This window comes from Phodopus roborovskii, unplaced genomic scaffold, assembly GCF_943737965.1.
Source record: "Phodopus roborovskii unplaced genomic scaffold, PHOROB, whole genome shotgun sequence".
Taxonomy (NCBI): domain Eukaryota; kingdom Metazoa; phylum Chordata; class Mammalia; order Rodentia; family Cricetidae; genus Phodopus; species Phodopus roborovskii.
The window spans coordinates 9,549,093-9,573,146 of NW_026126588.1; the positions used below are offsets into that span (position 1 = coordinate 9,549,093).

Here is a 24,054-nt window from a genome sequence, read left to right on the forward strand (position 1 = left end):
ACAGGGAGGGTGATGCCTTCCAGGAGGGATCAACAAAATCTGTCAAGTCATTTGGAGTAGGGACTAGGCCCTCCCTCTTGTCTCTAGGTTAAGGGAGTATCCCTCCATGGGGAATGTGCTCCCAAAGTCCTTTTGTGCACCAGGGATACATCCTGGTTCCACTGTCAGAGGTTCCTTAGACCCAGGTCTTTTAACTCCTGGAATCCAGATGCTGAGAGGGAGGAGTGATAAGAAAATGGGGGCAAGACCAGGCTACAGAACCCCACAGAGATAGCCGACCTGAACAAGGAGGAGCTCATGGGCCCCCAGACTAATAGCTGGGATGCCAGCATTGGACCGAGTCAGACCCCCTGAACATGGGTCTCAGTTAAAATTTGGTCATTTTTTGATCAAATACCTACTGTAATCTGTTTGCAGGTATCACTATGTTAAATGTCCCCAACTCAGCTTTAAACTATACTCTCAAGAAATTTTCAGTTCAGCAGGGACCAGGTGCATCTTTTTCCTCCACATCCCTCCCCTCTACTTACTTTGTTTTGTTCCCTTTCTGTGGTTTTCTTGTTTATACTTGTCTCAGTGAGTGTACTCTTATCTGGGGCTTTTAGGCTTCAAACTGAACCTGCTCAGAATGCTCTTTCTCCTAATATTGCTGTGTATCTTGTCACTTTGCTTTATTTAACTGTCTGACAGAATGTTAGTCTTTCAGTGTACTCCTCCAAACATAAACATACTATTGAAATATGTCATTATGGTCTTTAACATTTGTGCACACACATATACACCTATAGGATCTTACTATGCTGACCTGAATTTAGTATGTAGACAAGACTCTCCTCAGATTTAGAGATCAACCAGACTATTCCTGCTTCACAAATGTTGGGGTTAAAGGTGTGCACCACCACACCTTGCTTTTAATTTTTTAAAAAACTTTAAATTTTCAAAAAATCTTATGCATGTGAGTGTATTTCCTTTATGTATACATATTGCCAAGGTGTGTACAGAGTGTGCACAGAGGCCATAAAAGGACATCTGATTTCTTTGAAATGCAGTTATAGATGGATAGATGGTTGTGGGATGTCATGTGGATGCTGGGAAGCTAACCTTGGGTCCTCTGTAAAATCAGCAAGCACTTTTAATTATTGAGCCATTTCTCCAGCCCAGAATTATTCTGAAAATATCATTTTATTTGTCTGCTCATTGTACATCTTCCACACAAAAAAGGGACATGTCACGAAGACAGAGATCGTGACTCTTATGTTCATTGGAATACCTCCAGCTCTTAAAATAAAGACTCTAGGTGGAAAGATGGTTCCAGTGGTTAAGGCACTGGATCCTCTTTCAGAGGATCTAGATTTGATCCCAGAACCTATATATCTATCAGTTTACAACCTTCTATAGTTCCAAACAAGGTAGATCTGACCCCCCTCTGCAGGAACTTTCAAGCATATGATAGAGACAGACATCCATACAGACAAAAATAATCATACATGTAAAATGGAAAAAAATGAAAAAAAGGAAAGCCTTCCTCATTCACCTCATACTTTATAAATTTATTATAGAAATGAATAAAGAATATAACAATAGGGTGAAGAAGATAGGGTAAAGAAGCTGGAGAAAGGGACAGTTTATTCTAGGAGAGAAGGGAGATGGTAGAAAACTCAAATAGAGTAATAAAAAGCAGTCCCGTTTTTTCTTTCTATCAGTAATGGTGTTGGATTCTGGTATTTTCTAAAACCTTGTAAAGTTACCCTACCACCTGTTCCTGTCCACCACAGTTGAATGTACTTTTGTGGAGCTCAAATGGAGCTAAGTGTCTGCATAGATTATCTATTGGTGGGAACTCAGTAATAATGCTAATAGTATTTGCTGGGCTGTGTTATAGCTAAGTCCTGTGGTACGCCGTCATTGTTTGGCTACATTCTAATACTTGGACCAGCACTGTAGAAACTTCTTTCTTTCTTAATAGTCTTTTTCCAAGTACAGCCTCGTTTGCTTGAACTCAACAATTCTTCCCTCTAGTATCTGAAATACCTTTCCCAGGGAAATTTACTTACTATATTATTATCTCTCAGTGATGGTCCTGTGTAGGTGTTTAACCACTCCTGCCTTTTCAATCATTAGGAGATTGATGAGGACCGTTAGTCTCCATGAATCATTCCAATGCTCACTTTCAGTTTCCTTGATGAAAGGAAAGCTCAGGAAAATAATTGCAGTTTTCAGTGTTCATTGGGATATTCTGGGAGCTTTCTTCTGCAAATTACAGGGGTGCAAGGATCCTCAGAAAGCATCACTCATTTCTCATATGTGGTTGCTTGGCATCTCAGTATCTGTCACTTCTGGTACAATTACATGATTTATACCCTTGAATGGGTTCTTATCTTTACACACTGTTATCTTCGCTCACAATGACTAGTACCGGAAGGTTTAAATACAAAGAATAATGGAATCTCATTCTACATGCAAACCTTTTCACATCGCTGGACTGGCCAATGTGCAGCTGTGTACCAATCCTGGATGGCAGAAAATGGCAACAGTATCTAATTTCTCAATACCATGGTGCACAGTGGATAGTCACACAACAACAAGTAAAAATCACCCACTCCCACAATTACAAAGGAAATAGATAACACTGATTGACTACATTATTGATATCAGCCTTTCAGAAGGCTTCTTCATTTTATAAAGAGATTAACTGCAGATTTTCTTTAAATAATGTTACTAGTGTGGTTAAAATATAATTAGATCTGCTTAATTTAGATTTTACACATTTCAGGAACTAAATCACTATGCAAAAAAAAAAAAAAATCCCAACAAACCCATGTTTTCTTTGCTATGTGAAGTGTAAGTAGAAAACACATACAGGTTCTATTTAGAAGAGGGCATGCCTTCAGTCAGATCTTTGGAATATCTGGCCATTTGGCCATTTGTATAGGGTGCATTCAGATGGTATCTAGAGTCTATAAAAAAGCATGGCTGTAATTGAGAAAACACACAAAGGTGGTCTGTGATATCTTACTGAAATCGATACTGACATTCCTTTTTTGCTCATTTTAGAAATGAAATGACCATCTTAATTAAAAAATTAAAATTAGTATGTTACTTCCATTCAATTGAAGGTTGGTCTGTTTTAAATGAGATGAGAAGTCTTCACTTCCAAGTCTAAAATAAAGAATTTAAAAGGTGAAACTACACTTTCTGATGACTCTATGAACATAGATTTTAGAGTTCTTGCTTTAAAGTGGTCTAAACTGATATAGCCATTTGTGATAATTTTGTAAGTGGATCTCTTTACAAGGAAGTAAACTCAGGTGATTGATGAGCTGCACTTGGCATTTTTGGCACTACAAGAAACCTTGGACATTAAACTTCACTTGTTCGTGGCACACTGAAGGAATGTTCTTGAAGACAACAGTAATTAAATAACCCAACCATCAAAAGCCATGGGACAGATGCATTCAACACAGACTCATTCTGAGACCTTTAAAGAATTAATGTCAATATTCCACAAGTTATTTTACAAGATAGAAGCAGAAGGAACATTGCTCCATCCAGTTTTCTATGCCACAATTACCATGGCCTATTTATACAAAGACTCAACAAAGAGAATCACAGAGCAATCTCTTATGAATATGGATGTAGAAAAATCAATAAATAACTTGAAAACTGCATACAAGATCACATCACAAAAATCATCTACTGTGATCAAGTAGGCTTCATCCCAGAGATGTAGGGATGGCTCAACACACACAAACCATCAAGTGTAATCTACTATATAAACAGACTGGAAGAAAAAAAACCATAGTGATCATCTCAATAGATGCAGAAAAGGCTTTTGGCAAAATCCAACATCCTTTTATTATAAAACTCCTTGAGAGACTAGGGATACAAGGGACATTCCTCAACATAATAAAGACTATTTGCAGCAAGCCCACAGCCAGCATCAACTTAAATGGAGAGGAACTCAGAGCATTTCCACTAAAATCAGGGAAAGAAAAGTTGTCTATTCTGTCTATACCTATTAAATACAGTGTTTGAAATCTTAGCCAGAGCAACAAGCCAGGAGATAAAAATTGGTAAAAAGGCAAAGCATCTTTTTTAGATGATATAATTGCATACATAAATGGCTCCAAAAAAAAGGAAAATTCATAAATACTTTCAGCACAGTAGCAGGATACAAAATTAGTGAAAAAAAAAAAAGTCAATAGCTCCCCCTATGTGCAAACTACAAATATATTGAAAAAGAATCAGGGAAAAACACTTTTCACAATAGCCTCAAAAATATTTTGGGATAACTCTAATTAAGTAAGTGAAAAACTTGTATAATAAAAACATTAAGACACTAGAAAAGGAAATTGGAAATAATATGTATCAGAAGATGGAAAGATCACCCATGCTCATGGCTTTGTAAGATTTATATAATAAAAAATGGCTGTCCGACTAAAAGCGACCTACAGAGTCAATGAAATCCACATCAAAATCCCAAACCATCTTTCAAAGGAAATTGGAAGGACACTTTTCATCTAGTCATCTTCAGACTAGACACACCATGGACCTAGGAGAAAACCAAATATTGCTATGCTAAAGGAATGTAGTAGCAAATTGACTCCCAGTGATATTGTGCTATACTCATACATAGATCAGTATCCTGATTAGTCACCACCATAGAAACTTCCTCTTGTAGTAAATGGCAACAAATACAGAGGCCCACAGCTGGACACGTGCAGAGACTGAGGGACCTTGGAACACTCAGGCCTAAATGGGATGTCTCCATCAAATCTGTGCCCTTAGGGAAGTCCACGGAAGAAGAGGTGGAAAGACTACCAGGGTCAGAGGGAATGGAGGGTACCAAGGAAACAAGGCCTTCTAACACATGGTGGAACTGATGATCTCAAGAGACTGTGGAAGTATTCACATCTCCCTGGTCTAAGCCAGACGAGGTCCCAGTTCTGAAAGAAGAAATGGACACAGTTCCCCATCTCTGACCCAGAAGCTGTTTCCAATTTACAACTGGTCACACAAGAAAAAGCATTTTCTCACAGGGTATTCAAACCACACATGAGGGCAGGCTCCATGCCCAGCAGTAGACGGCCAACACAAAATGAACTCAATGTTAATTTGGGAGGTTATTCAGTCTCATAATTCTTTGACAGACAAACTCTAAAATGAAGAACAATAAGCAAAAAATACCAACTCAAACAAAAAGCTTATCCCCAAAACATGGAGCCTATTTGTATTTGCTAACTACTCATGGACATGGGTTCTGCCCTGGGATGTTGTTGATATACTTAGCGAACAATTTTCTCTTTCACAACAAACATCCCTTTCAAGTATCTCCTTGGTTAGGAGTGGGACTTTTTGCCCTTTTCAATGCTGGAGTTTTGTGTGGCTTGAAGCTGTGTAGGTCTTATGCATGTTGTCTAGTGTCTGCGAGTTCATGTGTATATCACTGTCGTTGTACAAGCATGTCATCTGATACAGGGATCAAAAAGCTACAATAACACAGTCTACATGCTGAATGTGTACTACTGAGCCATTTTTGGTTAGATAAATGTGTTTGTATATAAACCTTCAATACTTAACAGTGGGATGTGGTAAGAAACTGATGGGAGATGGGACGGGAGATGTATATATGTTTCTCATACTGGTTTTGAATAAAGCACTGTTGGTCAATAGGAAAGGGAGATAGGAGGGACTAGGAAACAAGGAGGAAAGAGGAAGTAGTAAGGAGGAGTCAAGATGGAGAGTCTGGAGAGAATAGAACCGCCAGCTGCCTGTCGCTGGTAAGACCATGTGGAAATACATAGAAATGGGTTAATAATTAAGACAGAGCTAGCTGATAAGAAACTAGTAACGGGCCAACAGAATTATATCAAATACAGAGTCTCTGCATTATTTGGGGCTGGCGCTGCGGCGGGACCAGACCAAGTGGCAGGCAGAAAAAAAGTATTCCTTACAAGAAACATCTTAAACACACTTATTTTCTATTTTAAAATGACAAGGTGTTCTAAAATCCTGCATTTTAAAATAATTCCACAACTCACCTATACTTATTTGTTTCCCTCATGTATGAAAGATCCAGTGATTATGAGAGTTGACATTTTTTCAGGAAGTTTCTATGTGCTGGGTCCACCTCTAAGGTTTACCCAATGTTCATAACAGTGTTATGAAATTGGAGTATGTATGTGAATATAAATATAAAATGTGTAATGCATATTTTAACATACACATGTTATATATGCACGCTTATATATAATGTAATCTTTTATAATTTGTAAAATTGGGTTATTGATGTGAGATCTTTGCTGTTTGTAAATGTGTTTACAGATACACTTTCTTTTTTTTTAAACAATGATTCTAAAGCCACTAATTTACCTATCCACCATAATCGCTGTTGACAATCTATAAACATTTGTCCTTATACCCATGGGGAAGCGTGGTCCTCACCCCTCATCAAGGAAACATCTTTTCTAGGTAGGTGGAGACTGCTACAGAAAAACAGCCAATCAAATCACAGAGTAGTGGAGCCCAGTCCCAGGGGAGACAGCTACAAAATGCACTTATACTTAAGGCTCCTAGAACATAAGGAAGAGGAAGTAGAAAGACTGTAAAAGGATTAAGGGGTTTGCTGTGAGATTGTGTCTTCTAGAAATACCAGAAGCAACATCCATAAAGTCGTGGAGAACATCAGAAGGGCAGAGACTGCATCTTGTTCTTTCCTCTTATCTGTGTAAGTTGTTCCCAATAAAATGCTGATTTCTCTTTTATCTTTGGTCTGGTGAACTCATTTAATGCCCCTCAACTAGTTGTTTATGAGTACATTGTTTACTTTCCACAGATTTGTGAAAATTTCGTTGTTGTTTCCTGTACTGGTTTTAAAATTTATTCCATCATGGAAAGCAAAGGTATTCTTTTTTTTTTTCTTTTTTCTTTTTCTTATTTTACGTACTGATCCCAGTTCCCTCAATATCCATCTTTTAAAACCTACCAACACTTGATTTGTATGTTAACATGTATCTGTCATGAAAAATGCCCCATATACACCTGAGGAAAATCTACATGCTTGCTATTGGGCAGAGTGTTCTGTGTATGCCTGTTGGATCTAGTTGGCTTATTATCGCAATGTCTCAGGTTTCCTTCTTTTCTTACTACTTCCTAAGAGCGGGGTGTGTATGTCTCCCTACTCCCAACTTATTTGTCTCTCCAATGTTAGCAGCTTTTGCATGATGTATGTTGTAGTTATTAGGTACATGGTATTAAATATTGCACTTTCTTTCTTTGCTGTACCTCATTTATATGATGAAGATTCATATTTTTATAACAGGACTTTGAACCTTTATGTAATGTCCTCCCATAAGAATATTTCTATTTAATGTACTCCATTTTGCTTTGAAGTATATTTCGTCTATTCCATTTAGTATATCTACTACTTCTGTTCTCCTTCAGTTACTGTTTGCATGGTGTATCTTTTGGATCCTTTTATTATTAAAATATTTGTGTCTTTGATCTAGAGGAGTCTCTTGTAGCCAGTATATATTCAAAAAAAAAATCTTTTCTTCAAAACTGTATTTTTCTGGTAAGTTTGACCCATTTATAGTTGAAGAAATGAGTGATTAGTGAATGCTTTCCCTTCCCACATCATTCTTTGTTTTATATACACTGCCTTTTCTGGAACCCTCATTCCCTACAGCATTTTTTCCTTTGGTGTTTTAATCATTTTTATTTGGTGGCTAAACGATTAAATGCCTTTTTGCATCCCTCAGTTCTATAGCTACCTTTTTGTGGTTATCATAGGAACACGTCTAAGTTGTGTGGCTAATCTGAACTTACAGCAAAGTAACTTTGATGATACACAAAGCTCTAGTCCTTCATGGCTCTGTTTTTGCTTCTAGTGCTGATGTCACAATTACATTCATAAAGAAAGTGCTCTAAACCCACAAAAACCATAGGGAAAAAAAGGACCTTTAACTTCCCCAGAAGTCATCTCAGCAGGGCAGATAGCACTAGTGTAGGAAGGAGTTGTAACAAGAAGAGTTGCCACTTTCCCCTCCTGAGCTATGATTAGAAGCAGCAACTGACAATCAGAGCCAGATGTTTGACATTTGGATAAGATCGTTCTTTTCCCAACCTGGCTCCTGTAAACAGGGTGAAGGCTACTTCTGGAACAGAGGGGTGGCTGCCTGCAATGGACTGGGTATGGGGATATTGAGCTCTCACTGTGCTAAAATTGAAATTAATTACAGCTATCTGTCTTAAACTTTTCTTAGAATTTTCAAGCATTTAATAGACTCTGTACTTTTAAAAGTAGTAACATAAGATAATGCAAATGTAGCTGTTATCAAGGTAGGTTGTTGAGATACTGGTGTTTCTTATTTTTCAATTTCCTCCAAATCTTATTTACTGGGAAAACTTTGGTGAGGAATTAATCTCACAAATTACTTTGCTAAAAGAAAAACAAAGATTGGAATAGAGTTTGATCAAGTTGTGCCTGTCTGCAGACACTTATATATATCACATCCTGAAGAAAGCAGGTTAATAGCATTTTACCCATCAGAAAGAGTAAGTGAACAAATTAGCAAAACATCAACTAAGTTTGTAACATAGACAGGTTTATGGATCTTAGTTTTATACTGGCACTGGAAGTGCAGTTGGGGATGGTGTGTTGCAGTGTCCTCTTTGGGTCATGGGATGAAGAGTTGGAATCCTCACGGGACCCTAGGCAGTGGTCAAGACAATATATACATAATGATCTATATACATTACAGTGATCTCAGTGAAACCAGGAGAGGGAAACCTGAGCACACAAGACTCCTCTAGGAGGTTTGTTTATGGCCAAGTTTGCCAACCGTGTGTGCATTCTTCCTAGATGTATGGGTGTCTATTATTTTCACAGGAGTTATAAAAAATCCTTTACCATAATGAGCCTACTTTTGAGGATACCTAAAAGAAATAGAGTTATGACAAAATATGCAAAATACATAAATATTTATATGTAATTATAAATATTCCTCTAGTATTGTTTTTGTACACCAAATATATACACAAAAGGGTTCAAAATCACATTATTTGGTCATGGTGGCATGGGTCTATGATATGAGATACTAGGAGTCAGCTTGAACCAGTTCAAGGTACACAGCTAGACACTGATTAAAATGAATAATTTATTGTAAACTTTTGTTTATATTTCAATAGTTCTTCCTATTATTACTTGAATAATAAAATTTTAGGCATTCTCTATATTGGCAGCTAAAACCAACCAACCAATCATTGATCCAGCTAGCTAGGCAGCCAGCCATCCATCCAGCCAGCCAGCCAACCAGCCAATCAACCAACCAACCAACCAACCAACCAACCAACCACCCACCCACCAACCAACAAACCAGCCAGCCAGCCAGCCAGCCAAACAACCAATCTACAAACCCTAGTCAGATAGAAATAAATTCTTTGAACTATTTGAATGAATGTTCATAGGTCAAACAGTCTTTGAAATATGATTAACTATCTCAAAAGTACATTTTATAGTATAGTAAGAGATTTTCTAAATCATTAAAGGTTATCAGGCTTTCTAATATTCTATAATTGAATGTCTGTGGTACATGCTGTATTAATTCATTGTGAAAAATATTAAAATATACATGTTCTTTTAACATATAAATTTCCAATAAAAACAAAAACTCCATTATTTAAATTGCTCTTTGAAATTAAAATGAAGGATTTTTTTTAAAGCACTGTATCTTAGCTTTGCAGTATAGTCTACTTATTTCTAGTCAGGCCTCTAGAATACACTTTAGCTTTAAAACTGACACCCTGGAAATATAATGCTATAGCCTGCAAATAAGACAATTAATAAATTCTTTCTCACTAAACACGATATAGCAGTACTCCTCTGAAATACTTATCTTCAGTGTGAGGTCATTGCTCAAAATGAAGGTTCACCTGCAGAAGCACTTTGTTTATTTTGGTTTGTCAAATCTGAAGACATTCAAGGCTGACAAGGTTAGGGCTCCGTGTGTAGAAAGTGGTAGAGCACCTGCCCAGCATTCCTGATGCCCCAAGTTCAGCCTTTAACATCATAAAAATTATTAAAATACCAAAATCCTTATTTACTAAAACATATCCTAGTTGCTAAAAATTATCAGTTTTTCATGAGACAACATGCTTGAAAAGTCAAGGTTTGAATAATTTTGGGGTTTACAAAAGCTGAAATCATATGGGTTCCATGGGTTTCTTTATACTTTTTAGAACATGACTAATGATAGTGGCACTTACGTTCAGGGATTTTGAGACTATAATCCATCAGTTTTGTACTCTTTAGTTGGTTATGAAGTAAGCCTTTTTTTATGGGATTCCCAGTGGCTGATAATTCTAAACATATGCTCATTCATGAAGTTATTCAAGGTATATTTTGTTTTTAATTTTATTCCAAGGTCTGAAAGTCAGATTTATATTTTTTAAGCTATAGTTTCCAGTTCTGTATGGACCTAAAATCAGCTAAGGATTAGACCTGAGGCTTCAAAATTCATTCATAATAAGCAGAGGGGTGGACTAAGCTACAAGCCTACTTGCTCTCCAAATGGAAACTGTGCAATGGAAAACTCCCAGAGTGCCTTTCCCTTTTTCTGTTCTCTCCCTTGGGTTTAGAAATTGAAGTCATAACATTAGGAGCATACCATTGAGCACTATGTGTATGGAGGCAGACTGCAGTGGATTCATTCTCGATTCAAAAGTGATTCCTTCCTAATGTAAGGACTTGGTGCTGTCTTAGCAACATCAAGCACAAGTTATCCGCATGAAAGCAAAGGTCAGGAAAGCATCTGCCTCCTTTCATATTACAGGGGTCGAACTTTTTCCTTTCCCACCTCTATGACACAGTGTCATTGCATCTTAAATGATTCTTATACACAACCAATCTCCGTTAGTTCACAGAACCATTTTCACTCATTTCCCCTGCTTCCTCTGCTACACCATGCCTTACAGAATTGAGTTGTTCCAGCTCATCCACACAGTTCCGAGAATGTCAAGCCTAATAATTTTGGACTATGTGAGCCAGGTTGAAATGGATGTAAATGAACCAAACTTTCAATCAGATGTGATTGGAGCATGAAGTGCTATGGGTTCCTTGTAATAGAAACTACAAGAGCTTAAGAGGTTCAGAATAACTCAGACTAAAATATCTTGGGGTCTTTTTTCCACTTTAAGAGAATTAGATAATTCTGTGTGGTTGAGGGCTGACAGCATAATGGAAACAGCGAAATCTGCAGTTTCTCACCAGGTAACTGCATTAGCAGCAAGCTCATAATACAGTCTGTTAGTTGAGAGAAGCATAAAGGGACTTCTGTTTTCCTATGAGGAGCTACATTCACACAGTTTTTAGCCTCTTATACTTAGCTACTGCTAAATTCAGTTATTGGAAAATGTTTTCTACCCTGTAGCCTTCAGCAATAATAAGAAATCACATGCATGCTGATTTCTGTTATAATTGTTTATTAGCAGAGGCAATCATAATCAAAGCTGCCTTTAAATATTACCTTCCTATCACAATGTGCCTGCAGGACACGATGTTGTTATCTAATAGAATCCTGACTATTTCTGCAAGGATTGCTTGTGTTTAACTATCTGTTACATTCAACAGTCTTTGACAGTTTTATGTTTTGCAGTGACAATCTTTCTGGATAAAATATAAGATAAAATGCATAGCACAAATATTTCACATGGTTGTTACATCACATAAACCTTATGCACATTCATATAAATTTATAAATATACATTATTCACTTACCAGAATTAAGAGGCAACTTGAAGCCAATTTTGTGTGCTCAGGGATAGTAGAAAACACTGACAAAATCAAGCAACCAAATACAAGGAGAAAACTGCAAAATAACAGAAAAGAGAGGGTTGTTAAGAATCATGTAGAATCATGGCAAAACAAATAAAGTACCAGCACCACTTGAACAGAAGCGAGATAAATAATTACTGAGCATTTTCAATACCAGAGTGCAGTGTAATATTTGGTATAAATGGGATTCTTTTGCAATTTTATTAATGAAGACAAGGATGTATGTGTTGTGTGTGTGAGTGTGTGTTGTGAGTGTGTGTGTACGTGTGTGTTGTGTGATGTGTATGTTGTGTGATGCTGTATTTAAATGTTAACACTTAGGAATCTGTGAATTTCCCATACAACTCCTTTCCTAAGAGGAAACTTAAACAAGCTTGAAGAGTGACTCTTGCCCTTCTATCTGGGCATGCCTATTGCAGCCACCTTGCTTTCTAAGAAGTGGAACACACTTTTGTGTTTGGTAAGTGTGTAAACTATCAGGCATCACATGCTATTATTGCTAAACTGAGCACCCATTGCCAGAGTCTGATAGTGCTTATGTATTCTAATTTGTAATTACTTTATATTGATAGGAAAAACAAGGGAAAAAAGAAGATGATGGTTTTCTCTATCATCTGTGTGCTCTGTAGCCCTTTGTAGTCAAATAGCCAGAGGAAAGGACTTAAGTTCTGTCTACTCACATTTTGATGGCAGGGATCAGAAGTAATTAGCAAGTATTTTTCTATCAGTCACTGTAATGAAGTTTCTATGAATATGGAACTTCTAGGATCAAGGCAGGGATATGGATGTGGGCAGGGCTCCCACAGAAAATCTCAAATGAAAGGGAAGTCTGCTCAGGGCTGAAATTGAAATGCAAGCTATCAAAACAAATCAGAACCCCTGAGTGAAGTGCTATAGACTGGATCTCATCATTATTTGTGTTCAGAAAATTCTTATAATAAAGTCTTCCCAATTACAAAAGATTTACAAGTCCTTTTACCATGCTAGACTCACAGTGTCCCAATAGCCTGGCCATGCATTGACTAATTATGACCTGAATTCAAGTCTGCTTCCTAATGCTTATTTTTTAAAAAATTGTTTAAAGTTCCATATATAAGTATGTATTTACATTATTTCCAGTGCCCACTTTTCCCGTTTAACACTTCTTGTGTTTATCCAAATTCTTCTCAAATTCATGACCTTTTCTTCTGTAAATGTATATGATATATATCATGTATATGTATAAATACATAAAACCCACTGAATCCATTTAGTGCTGATCATTTGTATATGTATTAGGGGCATATCACTTAGGATTGAATAACCCATTAGGGAGTTAACACCTAGAGAAAATGGATACCCTCTCCCTCAGCAGCCATTGTTTTTCATGTTGTAGTGGGTCTTGTGAAACACTGGTGTGTTGACTGACATTGTTATTTTTCAGGTCTTGTTTAGGCAACCATATTTTTGAGATTTCATGGGTACAGCATGTTTGTCAGGTCTAGAAGACACTATCCAGCAACAGGTGTTCTGGTAGTCCAGCTTTTATAATCCTTCTGTTCTCTCTTCCTCAATGGCCTCATAATCTTTGGTAAAGGGGTAGTATTTCTGGTATACTACTAATGATTATTTTTATAAATAAAGTTTTATTGTCACTTGTCTGCTTTCCTGTTGGCTTTCATATTAAAAGCGCAAAAGAAAGTAGTTATAACAGTCAGAAAGACCTGCCAGTGTTGCGGGGTATTTGTACACTGTGTGAAGATGTATTGCTGTGATTGGTATAATGAAAAGCAGAACAACCAATAGTTAGGCAGGCGGTATGGGCAAGATTTCCATGGAGAGAAAGGAAGAAGAGGAAGAGGAATCTAGGCATGTGAGAGATGCAGGAGACATGGAGGGGAACAGGAGGTGAAAGATGGGAAAGAGGTCATGCCACGTGATAGAATGCAGATTAACAGAAATGGGTTGATTTTAGTTATAAGGGCCAGTTAGGAACAAGCCTAAGCTATAGGTTGAGCTTTCATAATTAATACGAATTCTCCATGTCATTATTTAGCAGCTGGCTGGTGGGACAGAGAAAAATTTGGTATAGGTCAAACCCAAATGTTTGCTACCTGGCTCCTTAAAGAAGAATCTTTGCTGACTTGTGATTGATAATTTTCCTCACTGTGGTGGAATGAAAACTTTGAAATTGTGGGAAAAATAAAGCTCCCCTTTGAAGTCCTTTATGTAGGCATTCTGTCACAGTATTAAAAAAAAATCTGATTAATGCAACTTCCTTTTGTCTAATGATTGCTAGCTTCTGCGCCAGCATTTTGTCATTGTTGGCTGTACCTATTTTAAAACTACAAGCAAAGCATGCCCATTGTTCTGGCTGCCCAGGGGCTAGGGATGTCATACATTCATTAGTTAGTTCACTCCTTCCTTCTTTTCTTTACTCCCTTTATCCATTTATCCCATCAGAAAATATTAAGTGAGTAGGGGTAGGTAGAGTCACATGGTTATCACAATAAACAAGGTATGTTCTTTTAACCAGTTTTTGCCATTGAAGGTTTATTGAGGTGCCCCAAACAGTAAACAAACAGAAGTAAATATGCAATTAAATTTATGAGTAATAACTGCAGTGGTAGGGAAAATATAGGGCTATCGGGTCATAAGGGAAAGGAAGGTTTAGGTGGCATGGACTGCTCGAATTGTGGCTTCCAGTGCAAAATGAAAACGAGGGGCTAGCTGTTTACAATTACTTAAAATTTCATGATTAAGATAAGAAAGTATGGAGTACAGTTGGACACTCTTTTAACTGTGGGTCTTCATGAAAACTTAGAAGTTACCCGTCCGTCCATGGGTCTGAACCTGGGGTTAGAGGAGACTTCCTGGAGAAGATACTGATATATAGGCCTGAAGGTGCAGATGGAGCTCGCGAGCACGGGACTGTATGCAGCAAGGTGAGATGCAAGCATGTGTGTAGATTTCACTAACTCATCACTAATCAGGAGTTAGTGAACACTGGCAAGCAAGCTCGTATAATAACAGGAAAGGGTCAATAGGGCCGGTCCCAAAAATCCGTGTCTCTGAGCAGCAGTGACTTCAGTTTAGCAGATAATGCACACTGAATATTCTGATTATTGTGAAACACACTGTGTCAAGACTGCGAAGTTCAATGATCAGCTGAGGACTCTGTACCTGTAGGGATTTATCCACACAGGGTGCGAAGTTCACTGCTCAGCTGAGGACTCTGTACCTGTAGGGATTTATCCACACAGGGAAACAGACAAGGTGTGCACACAAGATGGTAATGAAAGGCAGGGGAAGACAAGCACTTCATGCTTGAGATGGTCGGCAAGGGGGAGGGGCTTCAGCACTAGACATTTACTAGAGAAACACATCCCGGAAGGAAGTGGAACGGGAGAAGTCTGCAAGTCAGGAGAGAAGAGGATTCTGGGTAAGGTCTGTATTTAGTTTTGTAGCTACTGAAGATGGTACAGACAGTACTGATGTCTTTAGAGTTTCTGATAACATGTACCTTGCCCCTGCACAGCTCCAGACACCAGTGCTTAGGCCCAGTCTGTGCTACAACTCCATGAATTTTTACTTCAAGACCCAGAGGGCAAAATATGTTTGCCCCACTGCATCTTTTTTGGAAGTTGAATGAAAGCAGGGATAATGGTGGATCACTGTCCATATGGGTGTTGTCCAGGTCCATATGTGTCCAAGGAATCTATGCATAGAACTTAGGGTATTTTGACCATGGGTAAGAAAAGGCTGACTTTAGTTTTCCTTGTGATGGAATCAGCAGTACTCAAAATGACTTTGTTTCTCAGAAATTACAAATATTGTTATGTCATATTTTATATCAGATAAAAAATCTTGATGGCTTCATCTTGAATAGTGATTTTTCTAATAATCATTTCGAGATTGTGGCATTTATTAGACCCCAGAAAGGGGCTGATTTTAAAGCATTAATAATAAAAGATTTGCCTTGCCATATCAGGAGTATGTTTGATACTTCAATCCTTGCATTTCAACATAATTTTATCTTTTGTAATTATGCGTATTTTATGCATTTAAGAAACTTCTAATGAATGGCTTATTCGATTCCTTAATCTATTGATGTAGCTACGATACACCCATGCAGAAGGTTAAAATGCTTATGGTGAAGGGTTTAGGAATACAGGGACACAAACTGGAAGATGGCCTTATTCTGTAGCCATCAACAACTTGCTAAGGTAAACTTTATGGTCAGTTTAAAACTACCATGAGATAAACATATTCCTTCAAGATTATTCATGGAAACTTTTCGCTTTTATTTTATCTGAAGCATTTCTATTTTGCTTCAGATAAAATTCATGCTTACTCCCAATTTTTATGCCAAGCTTCCTTTTGTAAGGTGGTGATTATTTTAAGACAAGAAGAGCATTTATGAGAAAGTAAATATTACCATTTTCAAGGCTGCTCTGTTTAGCCAAGAAAAGTACCATCAACTTTTTTTTTCTGTTAGCTAATTAAGAATCAATTTCTGAGATTTAATTTAGCAAGAAGGTTGAGCTAAGAAACACAGGTTCTTATTTGAACAAATGATGTCCTGATTCTAAAGCCTGCACTTTCAGAACAGGTGCACTTTGTTAGAATTAAAATGACATGCAAATAAAGCACTCAGAAAAGCTCAGCTGACACTTGCCAGAGGAACTTTGGCAGGTTACATTATTCTCACCCCCTGTTCTCTCTCTCTATGTCTCTGTCTCTGTCTATCTCTCTCTCTCACACACACACACACACACACATCTCTAGCCATTCATAACAGAAACAAGACAGATTAAATTTGACATGGGCATTTCATGGAGCTTTGCTGATCTACCCAGAAAGCACTCTTCTGTGAGCATTTTGGTGGACTATCTGCTTCGCCAAGAAACCTTTGGAGGAGGGGAGATCATCAAGTCTTACATGGTATGGGACCATGGGATTAGTAGACATACAGAAACATTTAAGAAATACAGTCCCCAGGATCACTTATGTAGAAATATTAACCTCACTATCATGTTTCATAAAATGGTAAGTTAGGAACTCTAGTATATCATATGGAAGATAATGTTCATATGTGTATCACCAATTATGATGACTCAGGTATGCATGCCTGTATTAGTGACTGTACATGACCAGCTGGCCAACATGCTTGTGCTTGGAGGCTAAGCTATCTAATGAATCACAGCCTTATGGCCAGACTGGTGGGGCTGAAGCTTATTGCTTGACTCTTGCGTCCTAAATTTATCTGTGACCTTGGTATATAATTTCCCATGAGAGATGCACAGTTTGCCCCTGAAGTCTCTACATCTTTCACTGCAAAGCACCTTTCACTGAAAAGCAGCAAAGGCATAACATGACATTTTGGTGTTTTTCACAGTGAGGTATTTGAGATGTATGCATTAATACTCAGTGAAGTTTCAACCTGCGATGTTACAGATTGCATGTGGTATTAAAAGGCAATCAGAGGATTTGGGAAATAACAATTTTTGCTTCTTTATTATAGTGTTTCTGAAGAAGGCTCTGGCAAATGTAAATGATTTAGAACTTGGTCTGACAATGCATAAACATTCCAAGAGGCTTCTGTCAAAGCAGAGGCTAGACTGTGTGTAAACATAATCTTGGGCATGCTTAGACGAAAGCTGACTTTAATGATCAGTGAATCCATGTGACCAGAAGCTTCTCTGTCACTCCCCATAACAGTTATCTTCAAGTATCAGTGAAAGACATTTGTTCTATTTCTCTTTGAATCATTCTAGTGTCCGGAAACCTACTTTACGTCCATTCAGGCTTGTTGCAGACAGCTCTACTTTTGGAAAATTGCTTCTTCCTTGAGTCAACTCCACAGAGAACCTTCACTGTTGGTCCTTTAGACTCACAACTACAGAATATGTTCATTCCTACCTCCCCCAGAGAGTTCTTCATATACATAAGGATGGTTTTACTCAGCAGCCTTCTGACTCAATATACCAAGGCTAATTGTTGTCTACTTTGTATAGGAACCCATGTCCAGATCTTGCACTTTCCTCACCAATGTGCCTTAAATATACCCACCCTGTCACTGTGTCCCTTGATGTGAGAGTCTGACAATCTGTGATCCTCCAATGTAAGCAAAAGATCTGGCATTTAGTTACCAACATGAACCAGTGCCACTGTTCATTCTTGCCAGGAAACTCAAGTTCAAAATTTCCACTGCAGAGATAATAGCAAAACTCTGGTTTCAAAAGGACTGTGTAAAGGACACTTGGTTCCTCTCTATTGGCTGCCACATCACAGAAACTGGAGTGAACCTGAACACTACTGACCTGTGTCCTAGAGTACACCCATATTGGCCCTTAATGTAATTACCTTTCCTAAACTATGTGTGATTTTCTGCTCTTTCTTTGAAGAAGAATAATGACCATTTAACCAACATCCAATGCTTTGAGAGTTTCTCTGTATTTCACATAGTATTGGTTCCTGGGGGCATCCCATAAGACAGTCTTGCCAGTGTTTCATTGCAAAAGATATCTATATTGTTTCTGAAAAAAAATGACAAAGACAGGTATCTTTAGCTGTTTCAAACTGAAATTTATGTTAATAATAACTCATTCAGTTATTAACAAGGATGCACATGTCCATGGATGATGCTGTTCTCTTCTAACCTCTGTGTCCTTTCCTATCATCATCTGATCTCCCCTGTAATGACCTTGTCTTATTTATTTATTCATTTTTTTTTGAGACAGGGTTTCTCTGTGTAGCTTTGCAGACCAGACTGGCCTTGAACTCACAGAGATCTGCCTGCCTCTGCCTCCCTATTGCTGAGGTGAAATGCATGGGTCACTATTGCCCAGCTCATTGCCCTTATCTTAAATGTCCAAGACTCTGAACTCAGACATAGTATGTGCTCTCATAGGCTTTCTGTTTTAGCAGGAAGATAGACATCTTATTATTCTCATCCAGTTACACACTTAAGATGTCCCCCCCACACACACCCACACCCACACAGAGCCAATAGTCTCAACTCTTTACTGCATGATTCAGGGTTAGCTCAACCAAATGGCTGAGGATGCAAGTGATGAAGATATGCTTTCATCTGTCATCACTCTTTGAAATGACATTGTCAGTGCAGCTTGCAGTCCGTTCTTTGTTAGTAATCAAGTACAATCACTCGCTCAATCTTAAAGTAAATCCAAATGAAAAGACTTTGCTCACTTGATTCAAAAGTCTTCATATTTGTTACTCTATATATTATTATGTTAATTTCAATTCATTCATCCCTAGGGAGAACTGCCAACTTTATTTTCTCAGAAACTTCAAGTGCCTGACATTGTCTTCTGGATTTTACTTCCAATGCTGTGTTGGTCTCTGGGGAGTTATTTTTTTAACCAGGGACACAATCTATGAAGGGTCCAGTCATCCTGATGAAATTTCTCTTTTTATTCCTTAAACACATTACAAAGCACTTTTCAATGCGTCACTGAAATCAAGACATTTAACTGCTCTATTCCTCTGCTACAGCAAGCTGATAACTCTATCTAACTGAAAAATAAGCATAATTTACTCTTCTTGCTCTTGGCAAATTTGTGTTACTTTCTAGTAATCACAGTTACTCTTCTGAATTTATTATAAAACATTGCTTAATATTCTATCTGAAGTATTTCTAGGAATTGCTATTGAGTTTATCACTTTGCAGAGTAAAGTCCCATGTGCTTTTTCTTCTTTGTTTTTTGTTGATCAGAATATTTTCCTCTCTCTGACCACTTGGGCCCCATTACGCTTTTACAGGATTAGTAAAGATTATTAATTAAAGTCACTTATTATCACCCACAAAAACTTCAACACCTTACAGTAAAATACACACTGGGCCAGAAATATGAACTCACAAGTACCCAACATTTTAAACCATTTTATATTTTCATTTTCTCTTCTCATATTTTTTTCCAAACTGCTTGACTTTGAAAAATTATGATGTCATCAATGGAAAAGAAGGTCCAGAGCTTCTTCTGTGTAATCATAACAATGGTGACACACAGTAGCAAGAATATTAATTCTCTATTCCTATTCGTTACTTTCTCAGAAAATATCACATATGCTAATTGAAATGTTCATTTAAATTGTCTTTAGAAAGAAAATAAAACAAGGCCTATATTATTTTAAAGCGTCACACTGAGTATTTTGAATTGTGTGTATGTATCTGCGTGTGAATGTATGTCTGTATGTGTGTGTGTATGTCTATGTGTGTGTCTGTGTATGTATGTGTGTGTCTGTGTATGTATGTGTGTATGAATGTATATGTGTGTATATATGAGTGTGTACTGTGTGTTTGTGCATGTCTGTGTGTTTGTATGTGTGCATGTGTGTCTGTGTATATGTCCATGTGAGTAGAGATGCCCTTGGAGGCCAGAGGCATCAGATCTCCTGCTCTAAATCACCAAGTTATTGCTTCAGCACCCCCAAAGCTTGACTTTTGAGGGCAGTGGATGTCTTCACTGATCAGGTTTACAGTTTATCTGAAGTTACTGACTGAAAAGATTGCTCAGTTGTTAAGATCACATCCTACTCTTCCGCAGGACCTGAGTTCAGTTCTCAGATCCCACACTGGAAGACTTTCAACAAACTGGAACTAACTCCAGGAGATCTGATGCCTTCTTCTGAGCTTCTTTGGTACCCTCCCTCAACATACACATACATGAAAATAAAATAAATCTTAAAATTTGAAATTATAATTGTTTCTAAAAATGGAAGAGCTTCTGTTCTCTTCATATTTAAAAACACAAGCTGGAGCTGGGTGTGGTGGTACAAAACATATTTAGTGCTACCATTCAGAAGGCAGAGGCAGGTGGGTCCCTGAGTCTGAGGCCAGAGTAGTCAACAGAGCAAGTTCCAGGACAGACAGAGCTACATAGAAAAACCCTTTCTTGAAACAAAACAAAACAACCCAGAAAACCCATCACTATTACCACCAACCAAAAATGCAAGTTGGGCATAGTGGCTCAGCCCTGCAATCTCAGCTACTGGGAAGGTTACAGAAGTGGATTATAGCTTTAAGACTTCCTACCCTAGCACTGGAAAGCTACCTCAAAATGATAATAATAATAATACTGAAATCAAGAGCTAAAGATACAGCTCTCTTGTAGGGCACTTGCCAGTATGTACGTGGCCCTGGGTTTCATTCCCAGTACTGAAAAAGCCAAACAAAACAAATGCAGTGTTGAGAATGGTGACTCATGCTTGTAATCCTAATACTTGTGAGACTAAGGCAGGAAGATGGAAGTTGACATCCTGGATAACACAGTGAAACGTTTTCTTTAAAAAGAGAGAAGGAAAGGAAAACTGAGTGAGTATGGTTTTGGTTTCTTCCACTATTTTCTCCTACTTCCTTTACAGGTCTCTATGCAGCTTTTATAATGATTTAAAATTTATTTTCCTCTGTTCCTTTTCTATGTTCTAATTCTGTTCTCCTCAAGCCTGTTATTAAAAGGGTTATGAACTCCTCAAGAGCAAGACCTCAGGTTGGGAAAGTATAGACTCTCCTCAGTTGGTGTTCCATCTCTTGGTGTTATACATCTGGACTTGAAGACTCTTAGGTTGGATAAACTGAATGGATTGTGATCGATCAGAACCAAAGTTTGGGTTAGCAGGATGTGGCACAGCAGATAAAGGTTCTTACTACCCTATAGCACAAGCATGAATGCCTGAGTTCCACCTCTGTAACTCACATAAAGACAAAAGGAGAGAGCAGACTGCACAGGATTGTCCTTCTGTCCCCCACATGTACATTATGGCTTGTGTGCCCAATCTACAGAATTAGGAACTACATCTATTATATATCACATGGTTCTCCAATAACGTATATAATGTATTTCTGGGTTTAAATTGATGAAAACCATACATATATAAATTTATTTTGTACAAAATGTATGGTTATGTTGGAAATTTCATCTTTTGCCTCATTTTAATTTTTAAAGTTACCAAATAAAGTAACATCTTTCACTATGGCATTTTCATATAAATGTACTGTACTTTATTCTTATTCATGCCCATCATTCCCTCTCCTTGCTCTACTTCTTCCCAAGGAACAGTCCTGAAGGTTTTCATGTTACATGTATTCCATCGCCCTCTCTCTCTCTGTCTGACCTCCCATTAAGTTCTTGCTCTGTCTCCATGCACCCTTCTTACTGTGTGTATACACACACATGCACATACACATAAGCACACTGACACAGATGCACACATACATATAGATGCACACAAGCACACTCACACAGATGCACACACACACACACAGATGCACACATGCACACTCACACATGTACACACACAGATGCACACACATACACACTCACACAAATGCACATGTACACACATGCACACACAGATGCACACATGTACACATGTACACACTCATGCACATGCACACAGATGCACACACACACGTACACAAGCACACACATGCTCATGCATGCACACACATCTATATCCCACCTATGACATGAAATGTGGGCTTTGTCTTTCTGAGTCTGGCTTAATTCACTTAGCATCATGACATTTAGCAGCATTCATTTTCCTGCAGGTTCCATGGTTTCAATCATGTTTTGGAATGAGTAAAATTTCAATCTGTTTATGATTTCTTTATTCACTTATTAGCCTGATGGATACCTAGACAAATTCTCATAGCAATAAACACAGAAGTTCAATTTTCTCTGTGGTATAATGAGACATCCTTTAGATACATTTCTCAAATTGCTAGGTCACATAGTAGTTCAAATTTTAGTTTTTCCTCATTGGCTGTAGTGGTCTATCTTTTAAACAGTTTGCATAAGGACCTTTTTGTACCATAAGATCACTAGCATTTGTTGTAATTTATTTTCCCTCCCTCCCTCCCCCTCCCTCCCTCCATTTCCTTTCTTTTTTCTTACTTCCCCCTTTTTTTTTTTTTTTGTCAAAAATAAGACTTGTCACTAATTTACTCTCTTTTTCTTTTTAAACACAATTTCATTATTGATTTTTGGGAACTTCAAATCATGCACCCCAATTCAGCTCACCTCCCGATCTCCCCATGTCTTCCTTTAGCTCCAGCAGAGCCACTCCGAAAACAAAACAAAACAAAACAAAAAACAAACCAAAAGAAAGCAAGCAAAAAGCAAAAACAAGAACAAACCAAATCAAACCAAACCAACCAACCAAACAAACAAAAATCCCCTGTTCATTTCTTTTCTCCTTTCCTACTTCTCAAACTCTTCTTCATTTGTCCTGGCAGCACTGGGAGCAGCATGTCACACAGTATACCCTTCTGTCCAGTCAGCTCCACTATCAAATGCCCATTGCAATGAGGCATTGGTCTAGTTCAAGGCCCCTGGTTTCTGGCACGCCATCATCCCTTGATCCTTCCCAGAACTCTCTGGGGTTATCATGCAGTCCCCTCGAGTCCCAGAGACCCTGCTGGCACTGTTCCACAGGTCCAGTGCCTTCATGAGCTCCAGCAGGTCCCAGATGGAATAGGTGCCAGGGTGGGCCAACCCAAGGTCTGATCATTCCAGGTCCCTGGGGCCACCTGCCTCAGGTGAGGGAAGCAGAGCCAGCTCCTCTGTGCCCATATGCCATCAGGGTGGGTTTTCCCTTGCCTGTAGTGAGGGGTGGGATCATCTCTCCCAAAGCAGGGGTCAGCTTTCCCATTAAGGTTGGGGTTAGCTCTCTTGTTGCAGTGTCCAGCAAGAGGCAGAGCCAGCCTTCCCTTCGCCAGAGAAGGGCGGGCCCAGCTCAGGATGGAACTAATTTCATCATGCATGATTTCTATGGTTCCCTGAGGTGACATGAGCCATAGACACTAGCACAGACCCCAATTGTAGGTGGATCCAGACATGGCCTTTGGCAGCAGCATGGGCCAGGATGACCTCCTGGCTCTGAGTAGGAGTACTGGCCACCCAGATTGGGATGATTCGGGCAGTGGCATGGTCCCTGAACACCATCAAGGCTTCAGAGGGGGGCTGCCAACCCAGGATTTGTGTGTCCTTTTACGTCAATATGGGGCTTGGACTTCCATAAAATATCATCCTGTAACGTACTAGTGTGTTATAATAGGGAGTCTTCATGCTTCCGTATGCTGCTTTCCCTACCCACATGTCAGCAAGTCCCACCTCAACTTATCCCCAAGTTCCTGCTCCATTTGTCCAGGAATAGGAAGAGAAGCAGACAGAGGAGGTCAAGGGGCACAATGAAGGACCGAAAACAAGTTATAATGG

At 38.4% G+C, this 24,054-nt stretch overlaps 1 protein-coding gene across 4 annotated transcripts in view; it reads right to left on the bottom strand.

The window, feature by feature from the left end:
* Kcnq5 (potassium voltage-gated channel subfamily Q member 5) overlaps positions 1-24,054 on the bottom strand; it is a 491,008-nt gene that overhangs the window by 155,546 nt on the left and 311,408 nt on the right. For all 4 annotated transcript variants that reach the window (XM_051204391.1, XM_051204392.1, XM_051204394.1 and 1 more), the window contains exon 2: positions 11,777-11,867. In XM_051204391.1, coding sequence (XP_051060348.1) covers positions 11,777-11,867 — 91 coding nt within the window. The remainder of the gene's footprint in view (positions 1-11,776; positions 11,868-24,054) is intronic.